This window comes from Benincasa hispida, unplaced genomic scaffold (assembly GCF_009727055.1).
Source record: "Benincasa hispida cultivar B227 unplaced genomic scaffold, ASM972705v1 Contig446, whole genome shotgun sequence".
Taxonomy (NCBI): Eukaryota; Viridiplantae; Streptophyta; class Magnoliopsida; order Cucurbitales; family Cucurbitaceae; genus Benincasa; species Benincasa hispida.
The window spans coordinates 1,391,806-1,410,220 of NW_024064858.1; the positions used below are offsets into that span (position 1 = coordinate 1,391,806).

At 36.1% G+C, this 18,415-nt stretch overlaps 1 protein-coding gene across 2 annotated transcripts; it reads right to left on the reverse strand.

Annotated features, from left to right (window-relative positions):
* Positions 1–337: 337 nt before the first annotated feature.
* Positions 338–10,127, reverse strand: LOC120069507 (sm-like protein LSM36B). Of its 2 annotated transcripts, none has more exons than XM_039021282.1 (4): positions 9,986–10,127; positions 8,438–8,569; positions 690–803; positions 338–602 (listed from the first exon to the last, which is right to left on the reverse strand). In XM_039021282.1, exons 2-4 carry the CDS (start codon positions 8,550–8,552, stop codon positions 553–555), a joined length of 279 nt encoding a protein of 92 aa, XP_038877210.1. In that variant the 5' UTR covers positions 8,553–8,569; positions 9,986–10,127; the 3' UTR covers positions 338–552. The 2 variants fall into 2 exon arrangements, with proteins under 2 accessions (XP_038877210.1, XP_038877209.1); XM_039021281.1 differs by having other exon boundaries at positions 8,438–8,591.
* Between the last annotated feature and the right edge of the window lie 8,288 nt (positions 10,128–18,415).

Genomic DNA, 18,415 nt, shown 5'->3' on the forward strand with positions numbered 1-18,415 from the left:
TCAATCACAATAATACTACTTTTGAAAAAATTGATGAGTAAACACCAACAAACACAATAACATCATTCCAGTTAGATGGTCCAAATTACACCAACCTAAACATGGCCTCAATGAAATACATGAAATGCAACAGAAAAAGACGACCTCATGTCTAAATAAACCATTTGTCTCGACCTAATTAACAATAAAATATTTTTAAAATCATTTGCCTACGAAGCCTGTCGTCTTCTTGCGAAACATCAAATTTCATGGTTAATCCAATGACAATAATTTTATCTTTAATTATTTGAACGTTAGCTCGAACATAAGAAAGCTATAAAAAAAAAAAAAAAAAAAATGCAAAGCAGATCAGATCAGTAATTTCAATAAAAGAAAGGTCCAAAGGTTCATCATAATTTGCATTCCATTTCTAACTAAACAAGATTTTTGATTGAAGTTGTTCACAAGAACAAGAACAGAACATCATGGCGACACGGTTGGATTCTCTATTTCAATGATCAATTTCCAATTCCGCGACTTATCTCTCATTTCCTATCCAGATTCTTAGCGTAGCTAAGACGACCCTTCTGCTAATGTCCTCTTCGAAGTACTGATGTAAAGAACTGCATTAACAAATAGAACCTTAGATTATTCTCAACAATAGAGAGTCAAGACGATTAGATTGTCAAAGTTGCTATTTCAATATGTACCATTGTTTCCGCGGATGAAAGCATCGCCATATTTGTTCTTCAACTGTCCATTCACGTATTCTTCGGTCTGCTCCATTGCTATATTCATGTATCCATCCAGACAGGCAAGAATACCTTTACAATGAAACATAGAATGGGATCTTCACATTATAATTCAACATAGATTTTATATATATATATATTTTTTTTATGAAAATAATAACAGAGTAATGGAAACCCTAGACCAGGAAGAAAAACCACGGTACAGATCTTTTCTTTTATTATTATAAAACTAATACACTGAATACATGAGAATAGGGTGAATAAATAGACTTGTAGAGAACCCTAGGGTTAGAGGCAATTACAAAAATACCCCTAGAGTAAAAACCCTATTTTCAACACTCCCCTCAAGTTGGTGCATAAATGTCGATAAGCTCCAACTTGCTGAGACAATAGGCAAAATTTGGTCTAAGCAGCCCCTTGGTGAGAACATCTACCACTTGTTGATTAGACAGAATATAGGGAATACAAATGCTCCCGTTATCCAATCTTTCTTTAATGAAGTGTCGGTCAATCTCTACATGTTTGATTCTTTCATGTTGAACTGAGTTGTTCGCAATGTTTTTATTGCAGCTTTATTATCCCAAAACAACTTCATTGGAAGCTCCCTATCTTGGTAAAGATCAGTCAACACCTTATATAACCAGATTTCTTCACATATTCCCAAATTCATTGCCCTATACCCAGCTTCAGCACTACTTGCCACTATTCCCTGTTTCTTACTTCGCTAAGTGACAAGGTTACCCCAGACAAAGATACAATATCCAGAAGTTGACTTTCTATCAATAACAGAGCCTGCCCAATCAGAATCTGTATAGGCTTCAATCGTTTTTTCCCAGATTTTTTAAACATTAAGCCCTTATCGAGGTTTCCCTTCAAATATCGAAGGATACGCTCAACTGCATTCATATGTTCCTCATACGGAGCTTGCATAAACTGGCTCACAACGCTAGGTAGATCAGCTTTCCAACCAACCTCTGGTACCTTTCCTTGCTCACAGGAACCTCGTTGTTTGTAACACCAAGTTTTGCATTATACTCCACAGGTTTGTCAACAGGTTTACAGCCAATCATGCTTGTCTCTTTGAGTAAATCAAGTGTATATTTTCTTTGCAATACTGAAATACCTTCTCTTGATCGAGCTACCTCCATTCCCAGGAAGTATCTCAGCTTACCAAGGTCTTTAATTTCAAATTCTTTGGCCATTCTCATTTTAAGCCTCATAATTTCACTCTCATCATCACCGGACAAAACAATATCATCAACATACACTATGAGAACAGCAACCTTCCTGGAAACAGATCGTTTTGTAAATAGTGTATGATCTGAGTGCCCTTGGTTGTAAACTTGTGCTTAACAAATGTAGTAAACCTATCGAACCAAGCCCTTGGGGATTGTTTCAGACCATATAAGGATTTCTTCGGTCTGCAAACCTTGTGCTTGAACTGACTTTCAAATCCAGGAGGCGGGCTCATATAGACCTCCTCTTCATGTTCATCATTAAGGAACACATTTTTAACGTCCAATTGATATAGTGGTCAATCTTTGTTAACAGCAATTGACAACAATACACAAATAGTATTGAGTTTAGCTACATGAGAGAATGTTTCAGAATAATCGACTCCGTAAGTCTGGGTAAAACCTTTAGCAACAAGTCTGGCCTTATACCGATCAATCGTCCCATTTGATTTGTATTTTACAGTGAAAACCCATTTGCAACCAACTGTCTTGTGTCCTTATGGTAAAGGCACCTATTCCCATGTGTCATTTGTCTCAAGCGCCCTCATTTCTTCCATAACAGCCGATTTCCATTCAGAGTTCTCCATGGCTTCACGGATATTGCTTGGAATTATTATGGTGTCCAAGCTAGTGGTAAATGCTTTAAACTCGGAAGACAAGTCAAGTAGCTGGAATGGGCATAGAGTACTATTGCACATGAGCGAGTACTTCCTTAGTGCTACTCGGGGAAAGGTCGAGAGAGCACGATTTTCCACTTCTCTCGGTTTCTCAGCATGACTGGTCACCTGTAACTCAAGATTTTTAGTAATATCTTCCACTCCTTTGTCAACAACAGGACTTTTATCTTCCATTTCTTTGTCAACAACAGGGCTTTTCCTTTTATTATTCTCTCTTTCAGCTGTTTCTTCATCTGTCACATATTCGTTATGGCCATTTCAACCTCCTTCATCTTTTTCGTCCCTGCACTTATCAGTCTCCATATATATATCAACTTCATTAGTTTCAGGAATACACGTACCTGAACCAGATGTCGGTTCTGACTCCTGGACCGGAGCCGACGGATTAACAGGTGGCAATTCTTCCTTTCGACGATTCTTCCTATAGTAGGTTATCCAAAGAAGCTGGTTGGTAGGGAGAACAGGGTAGGCTCTTTCAGAACTAGTGGAAGGGATCAGAGTGGAATCCCTAAGGGAATAGCATAGGTGGACCAGTTAGGCTCTTCACTTGGACTCTCCCCCTGAAGATTACTAACGGGAAAGAAATGTTGGTCTTCAACAAAGGTAATATCCATGGAGAGAAAATATTTTCTAGAGGATGGATGATAGCATTTATATCCACGTTGATGAAGGGGATACCCAACAAAGACACATTTTTTAGCACAAGGGTGAAATTTTGTGCGATTTGGGCCTTGAGAGTGGACAAAAGCGACACAGCCGAAGACACGGAGGGGTACATCGAAAATCAAACGAGTAGTCGGAAAGGATTCTTTGAAAAGGTCTAAAGGATTATGAAAGTCAAGGACACGAGACGGCATACGGTTGATGAGGTGAGCTGTTGTAAGAATGGCATCTCCCCATAGATAGGACGGAAGAGTAGCAAATAACATTAAAGACCGGGCAACTTCCACCAGATGGCGATTTTTACGCTCGGCTATTCCATTTTGTTGAGGAGTATAGCACACAAGCTCTGATAAACAATTCCCTTAGACACAAGAAAGTCATGAATAGAGGTATTAAAGAACTCTCGTCCATTATCACTCCTTAAAATCCCAATTTTGGCATGGAACTGGGTTTCAATCATAGTATAAAATTGTTTAAAGGTAGACGACACCTCTGACTTATCGGCTAGTAAGAACACCCAAGTAAGACGTGTATGGTCGTCTATGAAGGTGACGAACCAATGTTTACCAATAGAGGTAGTGGTTGGTGATGGTCCCCAAACATCATTATGAATAAGGGAGAAGGGACTAGATGGCTTATATGGTTGAGAACGAAACGAAATACGACTTTGTTTGGCACAAATACATACATCATAAGTTAAAGATGCTATATCAATATTGCGAAATAGATGTGGAAATAAATATTTCATATACTGAAAGTTCGGATGGCCTAAACGATAATGTCATAACATAAAGTCATTTTCAGAAGTATAAAACTTTAAAGACATAAAACCAGCGGTGTGATCCTCCCTAGAAGAAGTCTCGTCAGAAAGAAAGTAGAGCTCCCTATCATGCCGGGCAGTGCCAATCGTCATCCCCGACTTCTGATCCTGAAACACAACAGAGTCTGGTGAAAAAATAGCTTTACAGTTCAGATCTCTTGTAATTTTACTGACCGATAAAAGATTATACGATATTTGTGGCACATGAAGAGTATCACGTAAAATAAAACCATCAAGAGGAAAAGTATTCCCCTTTTCCTGCAACTGGGGCAAAAGACACATCTGCAATTCTGATACGTTCAGTCCCCGCACTCGGACAGTAAGTAACAAACAATTCTGAAGAACTAGTGAGATGATCTGTGGCCCCTGAATCTACGATCCAGGGTTTCTTGCCATTAATGCTAACAAGACCAAGAGCTGAGAATGTACCTGCTTGAGCAATGGCACTTACTCCGACGGCATTCACATTGGTCTTACTATGGGCTAATGACTGATGCTGTGAATTTTCAATAACTAGATCACTTACAGAAGTACGTCCGGAGTTTGATCTATCATGGGACTGTCGTTTCTTACTGTTCGGGGGCCTGCCGTGCAACTTCCAACATTGGTCCTTCGTATGCCACGGCTCCTTACAGTGCTCACAGACAAGTATGGGCTTTTTGTCACTGTCGAAATTGGACGCCTTTGAGACAAAGGCTGATGCATCAATAAAGGCAATACACCAGATTGTTCTAGCTGTTGACGTTCCTTCCTTCTAGACGAATCTCGGAAACACACCTCTGGGAGAGCGGGATAGGTCGTTGACCCAATAAGCGACTTCGAACACTATTCATATTTTGGGTTTAACCGACCAAAAAACATAAACCCGATCTGCTCTTCAAGCTTCAAACATACTATGCCCTATCTTTTGTGCAGTTCCAGATAATCCCGGCAACAATATCATTTCTTTGCCAAAAAACTAACAGCTTATTGAATGTAGCAGTAAACAGTCATGTGTTCCTTTGCTTGCATTCATGGACATTGTTTATGGTATAAGTGTCTACAACCGGACTGCGTTTTTGTTTGTGAGTACAAGTCCCTAGTTGCCTCCCAGATATCTCTTGCAGTTGTTGCATAATAGAGAGGCCGACCAATCTGGGGCTCCATACTGTTGATAAGAACAGACCGTAGCAAAGAGTCCTCCCTTTCCAGATTCTTTCTTGAGGATCACCTGGGATGGGTTGTGGAATTTCTCTGGTCAAATATCCGAATTTGTGCCTACCTTCTAGAGCCATTCGAATTGACTGGGACCATGAGAAGTAATTCCCCCCATTCAGTTTTTCTCCAACCAGAACTCTGCAGAATTGCCTACTGAACCAGTTAAGTATTTGTATTGGGCAAATAGATAACGAGTTTTACCGGATTCTCTGGACCAGTAGGCAATTGGGAAGTTGTGCCAAGCATTGTATCTGAAATCTGTGATGCAAAAGCAAACCGATGTCTCACATCATTGGAGTAATGAACCGAACTACAACCAGGTGGAAACTGAGTCGCCATGGTCGCTGGCGGGGTACTGGTAGCCGGCTGAGAGATCGCCGGTAGATGAGAAAGGCCTGATCGGCTGCGCTGCTCAAGATGGTTGCCGGAAAATCTCTTATCCCTCTGGTCAAACGAACCGAGAACAGAATCGGAGAGATTCTGCTCTCCTTGCCGGACGGAATAACTCACCGGGTCTGTCGCGACTCCTTGGGTGTACACCGGCAGCATGGTCGTGTTTCTGAAGGAGGTCGAAGATGAAACCCTAGGCGATGCTGCTTCATCGATCGGAAAAGTGGGTTCGATAGAAGACAAAACCCCATAATCGGCGATCGAAAACTCAGATAGCCGAGGAGGAGCGATCGGAAGCTCGGCGGTTGCCTGCACGTCGAAAATGCCTTTGTCCGTCAACGTTCTTGGGCTGTTCCTGATCGGCGACTGTGATCCCGTTGCAACCGGATGGTTTCCTGAAGAATTGGTTGCCTGCAATCGGACGGCGGAGATTAAGTCTGGTAGGGCAGCTTGAAAACACTCCTTAACCGCAACCCTAATAGTGGTTTGCATATCAAAACTTGAAGATCCACCAGTGGAAGGCGATTGTGGATGGTTTTTTTCCATAATGGCTAGGATTTCGTCCCTTTGCTCTATACCATGATGAAAATAATAATAGAGAAAAAACACAATATTTACGTGGAAACCCTAGACCAGGGAGAAAAACCACGATACAGATCTTTTCTTTTATTATTATAAAACTAATACATTGAATACATGAGAACAGGGTGAATAAATAGACTTGTAGAGAACCCTAGGGTTAAAGGCAATTACAAAAATATCCCTAGAGTAAAAATCCTATTTTCAACATTTTTCAACAGTTAATAGTACACGAGAAAAGATAATGGTCCTATACAAAGGACGACAAATGGTCATGTTTAAAATCAAAACAACATTTGTGAAACAAATTGTCCATGTTTGAAGGTGTTGACGAGAAGGGCAGTTCACATTTGGTTAGTTAGGAGAGGGTTTATGAGACCTACTGAGTTTGCAGGGTTGGGTATTGGCAATTTGAGGATTTGTAGTAAGGCTTTTTGGCTAAATGGTCGTGGAGTTTTCCTTCGCTGCACAAGGCATACGGTCCTCACCCTTTCGAATGAACCTCAAGGAGAGGGTCGAAAGAAACTTTCAAGAATCCTTGGAAAGTCATCACTTAGTGCAATTCCCCCCTTCTTCTCCAATTAATTGCTGTCAGGAATGGTTCAAACACCTATTTCTGGGTAAGGTTGCTTGGTGGTGAGAATCCCCGACGCATTCGTAATGTTGCAAGCATGCTATCACGATTTGGAACTGTTTTTTGGAGACTTTTGGTGTGTGCATAGCCATATCTGTGATTGTGATAGAACCCAAATAATAGCTAAAATAGTATTGAAAGACAGGATGAAGAAATACAAAACTTCCAGGTAATTGGACCTTCCACCCAAACACTCTATTTATAACAAATCGCTATAACTTCCCTACATTACTAACAAACTCTTGTTAAATTTCGTGTTTTCCTTTAAGTTTCCGAGGATTTTTTTTTTTTTTTTTTTTGTAACTAATACGTAGGCAACCATTTTACTTAGTTGAAGCCTTTTCTTGTGGTGGGGCTCCCTCATTTTGTGGGTTTGCTTTTCTGTATGCTCTTATAACCTTTCATTTCTTTTCCAGGGAAGGTTGCTTCCATAAAAATAAAAATAAAAATAAAAATTCTAACATACCCTTAATTCCCTAATAACATTCCTATACTATTCTTTTGTTTTTAAAAGAAAGGAACCACATTCTCATGGAGAAAAAATGAAAGGATACAATAGCGTCCAAGAAATCCCATGCCCACAAAATAAAAGAATCCTGCTAAAGAAACTCTAGCCACCCAAAATATGACCAAATGGATAAATAAAAAGAATTAGACACCAACGCTTAGAGAGAAACCGAACCTACAGGGGCCCAAACATCCCTACTTTCTCGCTCCACACCTCTAAAAATGCTACTGTTCCTATCCCACAGCCCCCACACCAAAGCACACACGTTAGCTTGCCATATAAATTGTCCCTTGACATTTCTATCAGATTGTTGTCTCATGATGGAAGAGGTCTTATTCCATTTTCATTTTGAAGATAAGATTGTACGCTTTGACAAACTCGTTTCTTTGCTATTTTATGGAACATCCAGTTGCAGATCAATGACAAAATTTTAGAGGGATTGAGAGGTCTTAGGAATGTGTGTGCTCTTGTCATGTTTAATGCCTCTCTCTCGACATCTGTTTCAAAAGTCTTCCCTAATAATTTTCTTGGTCTGACTGTTCTGGATTGGAGCCCTTTTTTATCTTGATAGGGCATTAGGTTTTATTTTATCTTTGGCTCAGCTTTTTGGGCACTTTTCTATATGCCTCTTTTGTATTCTTTCAGTTCTGCTCCGTGAAATTTCTGTTCATGTTAGAAAAATTACAAAGAAGTCAGGTTTGAAGAGCAAGGAATTGCTAAAGAGATTATACAAACTCAAGGACACAGTTGGACAACCTATGGAACATATAATGTCCAAATGAGGTCATAATAAAGAGATTATATGGAAATAAAAAGGGTTGACTAATGATGCATTTGTCAACAGGGAAGAGCAAAAAAAGGATAGTGCCCTAACATTTGCAAGTGTTGTTTTCTTCTAGAGATTAATAAAGTAATGATACAATTCTGAGATTAAAAGACGAAATTGAACAACTAGAGACCTATCCAAGGCCCAAGGTAAAAGAAAAGTAGAAAACAAATATACCTCGGTAGTCAACACCAGAATTGAGTTTCACAACTACGGGACGACCCCGAATTGATTTGAGAAAGTCTGCAGGTGTCTTTGTTGATGCAGAACCTTTTTCACCACCAATACTCATCTCTAATTTTCTTCTATCTGCACAACCAACTTCTTATACCTGATCAGATATTAGTCATTAAATTTATTCAACATCATCAAACAAAGTATAAGAACTAATGGGTAATTATCATTAATGACTAAACAGACACTAAGTATTCAAGCGAACTATGGTATGCCCCCATAGTTAAAGGAACAAAAGATAAGACAGAAAACTCTACAGGTGTCATAAATGCAAAAAAGAAACCGCCGAGGCAATGAACATCTAAGGTCCCGTTTAGTAATTATTTTACTTTTTTTTTTGGATAAGAAATAATTTCATTGATGAATTGAATATCCAAAGCGTTACAAAATGAGCCCATCGTGGGATTACAAAAGATTCCTCCAAAAAGATACAAGTTTCTTTGGTTTTTGGTTTTTCAAAATAAAGCTTATAAACACTACTCCCACCTATAAGTTTCTTTGTTGTTATCTGCTTTCCATCAACGTTTTCAAAAACCAAGCCAAAATCTAAAAACTAAAAAAATTAGTTTTCAAAAACATGCTTTTGTTTTTAGAATTTGACTAATAATTCAAGTGTTTCTTCAAGAAATGTGAAAACCATAGTATGAAATTTAGGAGAAATTAAGCAAAATTTTAAAAGCAGAAAACTATAAACAAAATAGTTACTAAACTAATTGGTATGAAATAGAAAAAATTAAAGCTCAGACAGCAGAAAGGCCACTAGTATATAATGAAATGCCACTCAATTACACGTAAACATTGTGAAATCTATGAACATCTAGACCATTAGGGGGCGCACTGGGTTTGATTTGTTACAGTTTTCTCCAACACTAAAACCCAGACTGCTCGGTTCACTGAGCTTTGGTCCACTTTCTCGTTTTAGATTATGCTAATATACGTACTACTGCACCTCATTCATACAACTAACTACTTCTTTCAAAACTTCTGTCATTTAACAAGATTCTAGTTTTCATACCCACCATTTCAATCCAACAAGAACACGGAAGCTTGAATATAACAAGATGAGTTAATAAATACAAGTCCAACACAGAAACCCCAAGTCCTCATGGATGAAGTTCCCCCACAGATATCTTGAAAAGTCCGAAAATTAGTAGAAACTTCAATGACAAAAATCTTAAAAATTCAACCAAAATCAATGCAGTTCCCTTCGTCCAATATAAATACTTCAAACAGAACAAAGCTATCCATAAAAATCAACAAAAAAAAAAAAGAAAAGAAAGAATCCCACATATAAACAAGTACCCCACCGAAATGAAACACAAACATAAACGAAAATTAGAGATTTAATAAAATTAATAGGGTTTTCAAGAAACAGCGTCAGAATTCCCAAAATGAAAATTTGAAAAAAAAAATTGAAAAATTCCGAAATTCTCCCAAGAATCAACCACAAGACGAAGAAACAGAGAGAATGTTAACGAAACAATATAATACCGTGGAATGAGGACGGAAAACTGAAGATCTGATGTCGCTATCTAAAACCAGAGAGTGTTAAGAGTACGAAGGGTAATCGGAAAAACTCAAAGCCAGAGTATCGTGAGAGAGAGAAGAAGACGATGGTTAGGGCAAAGGTATTTTGCTGTCTTTATTTATTTATATTTATTTTTGGGTCTTTTAAATATAAAAAAAATATTTAAAAAATATTTAAATTTTAAGTAGTTTTGTAATTTTTGCAATATTTTTTGAATTTTTCTATTTATTTTTTTATCTTGAATTTTCAGGAATAGTTTCGTTTGGTTTTAAAATGTCCCTCACTCTAATGTTACTTTTTATGAAAAAGTTTGAGTTGGTTAACAACAATTATTGATTGATTTATTTATTTATTTATTTATAATAATAATATTGTTATTATTAATGTTGATGTGGAAAATTATAAATTAAAAGATTTTTAGTGTTAACTATTATTTTAATTGTCAAAGGAAATTATTTTATCCTTTTCATGTTAGAGGTTTAATCCCAATTTTTTCCATAGTTGTACTTAAAAAAATATATGTTTTATTTATTTATATATTTATAATTTTTCATACCAACATTAAAAAAAAATGTACGTCTTCATCATTGTAGTAAACACAATAAGTAATTTCTTTGTCAAGAATGTAGGTTTTGTTGAGTTACACTCATTGTCGCTACAGGTTCATGACATGGACGATCGACTTTGTTCCAAGAGAAGAAAAATAAAGTCACTACCAATTTTGATTTAGAGCTTGCGACTAGCACTCAAAATATGCTATAAATAAAAGAAAAAGAGTTCGGATGTCTTTTGTGTAGGAGAGTATTAACACACCATGCACTTATCAAAGAACAAAAGTTTATTTTTTTCATATTGATTTAAAGAAAATGACTACCTATGTATTTAAAAAAAAATTGATTACTTTTTATTCTTATTGATTTTTAAATATTTTATTGATGATTGTTAATGGCAATAATTATGAATAGTCAAAGACTAAGAAAATTTTATTTGAATTTAATTTTGTATCCAACGAATGTCAAAATTTTGACCTCATAATTTCAGTCATGGGATTTTTTAAAGAAAAAATATTAAAGAGCATTTTAGTTTATTTATTTAAAATATTTGTGAAAAATATTAAACACTTATAATTTTTAAATTGAAGAAGTTTGTAGTAAATGAAATTTGGAGATTTGGTTTATTTATTTTAAAACAACATGAAAGAAAACCCTTTTTGTAATTTTTGTTGAATATTTAATAGTAGTGTGAAAGAAAGTGAAACATTATGAAATATGGAAACATAAAAATGAATCTACTTATGTAGGTTAAATTCATGGTTAGAAAACTTATCAAATTGGATTGAAACATCAAATTTGATGATGTTTCATATATAATCATTCTAGTGGTATCAGGGATTGGTGGATTGAGTAAGGTGTCGTGTTTTGTTTCTTCAGGTAACGTGTCTAAAAAGGAAAAATCTAGTAGGTGTATAAGTGATAATATGAAGAACTCCTTATAGGACTTCGGTAAGATGATTTTGGCAAGGAAGCCAAGATGGTTAAAAATAGAGTTGGATTAAAATGGGGGAAAAGAAGTTGTTAGATTGAACTATTGATCTCAACGTACTTTGATTTTGTTTTCGTATTTTGTTGTGATGAAAAGACTAAGTTTAATTAACTATGTAAAGAGAAAAAAAAAAGTATTTGGAGTTTTAAGGCAATGTCTGGGGAATACTAAAGTTTGAAAATGAATTATATATTATAAAAGAGTTGCAATAGTCATATGTTTTAGTATACAAATTATGTTCCATTTGGGAAAGCAAAAAATAAAAAACATATTGAATTTATTGGATTTGATAGAGACAGAGACTAGGAAAGGCTTTATTATTTTGGATAGGTAAAAAGAAACTAATGTGTCCAAGACTCTTAGTACTTGTGTATGGTTTGGATTTTAAGACATGATATGAGTGGTTACAAAGTGTAAGCTTCGTTGTAAAAGAATAATCTCTTGTTACTATTTAGAACTTTGGATCTTATTATTTATTAGTGGAAAAATTTGCATAAGGTGTTGGTGAAGCTCAATTTAGCATGGGAATCTTTTTCCAAGCAAAAAGTTAAAGAAAGATAATCTTAAGTAAAGTTGTTAAAAGTAATAATCGTTTAGAAACCACTGGATTGGCGAAGTTGAATCTTTATTAGTAAAAGGAATATCGTTGAAGGTATTAGCAAAACCCAAGAGGTTTTGACGTTGTGTGAAAGTTGAAAACATAAACTAGCAAAGTCATCATTTTGATTGAAAAAAATAATATAATCCAGCTCGAGGTCGACAAAAGTGGTACATGCACAAGAGTAAGAAAGTTAGAACTTCCAAGATCACCACCGGCATAGAAGATAGACTTGTTAATAAAATTGGGTTGATAGCAAGAAGTTTCTATAGGTGGGATAAAGTAGCTCAATTCATAGAAATATGAACTATTAAGCAAAGTTTTTCATATGCCCTAATGTTTCGCCTTGGAGCACACCAGTTTTGTTTGTTAAGGAGAGAGATGAAATTTGTGTGTTTATGCACCAAAAAGAAATTTGTGCGTTTATGTACCAATTATTAAAAGTTGATTATGGTTGCATAGTTAGGTCGTAAGGGAATTTCTAGGTCGTTAGATGTCGATTTTGGATTCTGAATTATGGGTTTAAAGCATTACAGGATATTATGTTTTCTCTTGTATATGCAATGAGTTAACCAACCTTGAGGGGTATGAGTATTTTCAAGCTAGGACTTACGTATCAAGCAGGTTTTTTATTTTAAAAACTATTTTTAGGGATCAGTTACAGTTATTATGAAGTTGTGGAGATGTGTTCTCAATTGACTAATTCTTTAGCATCTAAGAACTTCCGAAACCACATTTTTTAGAGGAATTTATAGATTCGTTCTTAGCAAGGTCTAAGTAATGATAAGCAATTGTTTTAAAACTTAAGAGTGACATGTTAATGGTATTGAGTAAGTTTTACAACCTTGATAGTAGAAAGCCTTATGCCACGTTTGTAAGGATTATGAGACTTAATTGGACAAAGTTGTTTCTTAGACATGTAGCTACTAAGAAAGACATCATAGTTGATGCTCCTAAAGCAGAAACAATTTTTATTTGACCAATTTTGATCTATTACGTATCTTCATTTTCCCCATACATAGGATGACCAGTTGCTCTACCACACATATGGAAATTTTTCTATGCAGTACGATCAGTTCACATACATATTTTTAATGAATATGACTTCTTACACTCACAGTAGATCTCAGAGTGAATGTGTTAAAGTAATGTCAATTTTTAGTATCATAAGTTTCATAGTTATACACATGGAAGAGATTGTGGCACTTCTTATGCTAACTAGAGGACCCCTGTTTCTCATCCATTTTTGGAAGAGTCCCCCAGAAGGTATCAGATACTCAATTAGAATTCAATACAATATTTTTGAAGGAAATCGGACATGAGGGTTTCCATGAGCAGTGGAATGATCTTTCCAAATTTCATTTGTATATAAACATCAATCATTACAATCTAGGAACGAAAACTTACAAGCTATGCACAATACGAAATTACAATATGCTTTACTATATGATCAAGGGAAAGAATACACATACCTTTGAAGACTCATCTTCAACACTCTTGATCAAGAACACTCGAACAATCAGCAAGACTGTAACCCCGAACGCTCGAGCACTACGACCGCTACACTACACGATCACAGTGACCACGAACTCAGTGATCTCCAAGATCATGAACACAACAAACAACCTCCAATAAACCTCGACAATGTCGAGTTGAGTATGACACCACCACAATGGCTACCTTGGTATTCTCAGTGTGAGAATCCAGAAGTGTGGGCTCTGTGTGGACTTGGTTAGAGGACGAGACCGGAGGAATCTTGTAAATGATTGAGCAAGTGAGAGATGGCAAATGTCTATCGTATAGACGATGCCCAATCGTTTAACAGAAGCTATGCAATTGTTTAGCAAAAGCTATGCGATCGTTTAGCTAATCGATCAACTGAGTGACTATCGTATAGAAACATTCCATGATCGTCTAGTCTCTCTTAGTGACTATCGTATAGAAACATTCCATGATCGTCTAGTCTCTCTTCAGCTATCGCTTAATGAATTCTATTCACTTGAGAGCCACCGTGAGTAATTTTCGAGAATAAAAACTCTCAATTCATCAACAATTAAATTTAGAAAACATTTTTTCTTTTATCTCATGGTTACCATGAAACTACCAATAACCTCCCACTCAATTGGTTATTAGAGAAAATGAGATAATTATCCAATAATTAATATTATTATAAATATATATGATAACCAACTTGCCATACTATATTTATAACCTATAGATTTAATATTTCATTTCATGAAACATATAAACTATAGCTCTTTTTCTATTTCATGGTACTTAATGTAAATCTCATTTACATTAATCCTCCACTTGATGTGTCTCATACATCACACCGGTCATATCATATATAATCGAATTACCTCTTGTCAATTTGAACATTTCAAATCAACACCAAGAACTGATCCTCAACTTGAATCCATTGAGCTACCAAGGAGACCTTATGGACCTGTAGCTCGAAGCTCCAATGGTATGTGGATAACGGACTAAACTCTTTAGTCACGGGATCCACCATCCGTTAACTGCTAGGCACTCTACTAAAGACTGACAACTGAACTCTCTTTACCATAGATATATTATGTGTTCATATCAACCAATCAATAGTGCGATAACCCTTCACAGATCGCTCGCAAGTACAGCTGGGCCAATAACCGTTATGCCCCTGTAGTTACATCTAACTCCTTAAATACCACTGATCCCTCTAATAAACATAAGTCATAGTCCTACTATAATTAAGTTCTCTCTTCCAAAGAGAAGTTGTGGCAACTATGTTCAAGACCCAGAATATGACCTTAAGGGAGCAATATATCTACTTACCCCTGCTTCAGGGAAAGAAATTCACCTTGTGTAACTGAGTTCCCAACTCCCAAATCAGAAAAGTCCCCAAAAAGGTAGGCATGTTGAGTTGGTAATTTGGCCACTCTAACCCATACTAATTAAAGGACTGCCCTCAAAGGCAGGAGTTCCCAAAACACTCAAGATTGAGGTCATGTCACCTATGGTCATTTAGGTGAGATGTAAGTCTCCAGTATCAACGATGTTATATACAGAGACGAATCATCTCGTGGTTCGGTCTTATACAAACTCTTTGTATAGGACACCACTACTCGCATGTCTCTACATGAATTGTTAGGATCTACTATCTGTAGTAGTTCACAACACTTGCAAACCTCTAAAAAGTTGATCGTATCCGTAGTGTCACAAGGATCGAGTATCCCTACTTAATCCTTATACTACAGACCTATTTAGGTTATCACTTAAGGCATGATCCACTTGTATATCTCATATACATGCTTAAGTTTATATACGAAAACCATAGAGCTTTATTTATTGGATATGAGTAAATGCCAGATAAAATAACTCTTATTTTATTCATAACAATGTGTATATATTACAAACTATGAGACTCCAGAAGAATTAGGACACCAATCCTAATACTTTCGTTTATAGATTGATGGTCACATTAAGTGTTTGAACAAAACACTAGAGGACATGTTACACATTTGCGCATTAGATTTTGCAGGGTTGGGACTCCCATTTGCATCTCCTGGAGTTCACTTACATTAATAGTTATTAGGTTACTATAGGCATGACACCTTCTGAGGCTTGATATAGGAAGGGGGACAAGTCTCCTGCTTATTGTGATAAAGTAAAGGAATGGAAATTGTTGGGACCTGAGTTATTGAAGACTACTATTGTGGTCATCCAAAAGGTTAGAATCCAAATGTAAACAATACTAAGTAAACTGTAAAGTTACATCGATACTAGATGCAAATACTTTAAGTTTGAGGTAAGTGATTGATGTGGCACCTATGGAAGGCATTCTAAGGTTTGGAAAGAATGGGAGGTTAAGTCCACGTTTTATTGGGCCGTTTGAGATCCTGGAACGTATCGACCCAGTGGCTCATCGTTTAGCTTTGTCACCATTTCTTTTTGTAGATCACAATGATTTTCATGTGTTGAGAAAGTACATGGTAGATCCGTTTCATGTGGCTATGAGCCTTTGCAAAAAACTTAAGCAAATTCTTGTAAGGAAAGTGAAAGCCAGCGTAACAGGGAGATAGCACTAAAAAAAAAGTATTATGGATAAATTATCAGTTCGAGGAAGCAACACAGGAATAAGAGGATGAGATAAAAACAAAGTACCTAGAGCTCTTTCAGGATTAAACTTTCAAGGATGAAAGTTCTTGAGGGAAGAATATAACATCCCAAATTTCAGGAAATTATAAATTAATCATCTAAATATATTGGATTTTAATTCAATTTTTTGAAGCAAAATTTGAGAAGATAATTAATTTAGATTAAGTTGATAAGAGAAATTAGAATCAATTTAGTATGTGGATTGATTTTTGGAATTCTAAATTTAGATTTTTTTAGGGATAAATTGATTTGATTTGGTAGCATTTGAAAATTAATTTCTTAGGAGAGTAAGTAGATAAAAAGGAAAAGAAAAAGTTTTTATATTTTTTTATATGAGTTGATGTGATTAGTCAATTAGCGTTTTAACCAAGCTATATATATAAAGGAAGTGAGCCATCTAAGCCATTTTGAAGTTGCGTGCAGCCTAAGATAAGTTACCTTCTTCCTTTCCCTCCCATCTCACAAAATCTCTTATCTCTCTTTCTCTCTCTCTCTTTTCTTAAGACTTCATTGGCAGGCCTTCGTTGCTGAAGATCATCCGTGGTCGAGTCTTGTCTCCATTTAGTCAACCGCCATCGTCGCGCATCGTCTGTCTAGCCACCTTCGATTCATAGTTCTGTCTAGCCACCACCGCACACAGTAGTGATTCGTGCCCGACAAGTAGTCATTCATTATGCTCAAAATCCGTCGCCGTTGGTCTAACCAATCATCAGTTGTCGTCGGATTTAGCCATGTTTTGCCAAATTCTTGGATTAGGCAAGGTTCTGAGTAAGATTGGTTGAATTTCTTGAAGATTTGGTTTACACATTAGCTTTTGGCCTCTTTTGGTTGATGGCTATTATGTTTGGACCTTAGATTCGGATTTTAAAGGAGTTTTGGAGGTAGAAGCAGACTATCCAACACTTTGGAAGATTGTTTTAAGCAAAAAATTGGTAAAAATTTGAGATTTCTAGGTTGTTTGGTATGTTATGTAGGTTGCCAATTGAGTTTTAATGCATGGAGATGTTAAGATTGGTTTATTTGATTTGAGTGTTGGAGGTGATTAAATCGAAGTGTTAGTTGGGTAAGCGATTTGATAGCTTCTAAAATTATTTTATGTTTGGAATTAGGCTTAAAGGTTAAAGTCAATTTTATTCATGTCCTAGGATTGAATTCAAGGTTGTGAAGTTAGATAGAAGAGGTCGTTTGAGTGCAGAATTATTAATTAGGCTTGTTATTGATGTAACTGTCTTACTACTGGTTCTCCTTCGAGCTAGGTACCCTAATCAAGTTGTTGATGTTAGATTGCATACCTATTATGAAAGCATGCTTCCAAATGTATTGGGTTGACTAGCTATGTATCGCTGATGTATATTTATTTTGGACATGCTAGAAGCCTATAGGCTATATTGTTATGAACATGACAAGAGATCTTATATTTGCCTCTTGTATCCTCAATATATTGACTAAGATAAAATGATTATGATTTTAATATGAGATCTATTGGTTGCCTGATGCATGCTATATTAGATGGTGACTGTTAGCTTTCCTTCGAGTTGTGTATATCTTATGCTTGTGTTCCTTCGATTCACCACTTATGACTAATTTGTGATCCTTCTGGTTCACCACTTATGTCTAATTTGTGTCCCTTCGAGTTCACCACTTATGACTAATTTGTGTCCCTTTGTGATTGACCACTTATGACTAATTTGTGTCCCTTCGAGTCCACCACTTTTGACTGATATGTGTCCCTTCGAGTTCACCACTTATGACTGATTAGTGTACCTTCGAGATCACCACTTATGACTGATTTTGTTCCTTCGAGATTACTATGACTGCTATGTTATAAGATGTACACTTATGCCTGGATAGGAAGGTTAACATGTTCACTTAGTGGGCCCTGTATCCTTACTTATGTATCCGACGAATGACAAAAGAAATCCATGACCATGTCATATGAGACTAAAGAATCGCTTCTGCCCAGTTTTACATTTTCAAGATATTTGATGTACTAATTTAAAACTTAATGTTACTAGATAGAAAGTTTTATGTTTCGAATATTATTTTTATGATCGTTTTTAGGGGACCCTGAACAAAAGTTTTATTAGCTTATCTATTGATTTATTAATTATACATA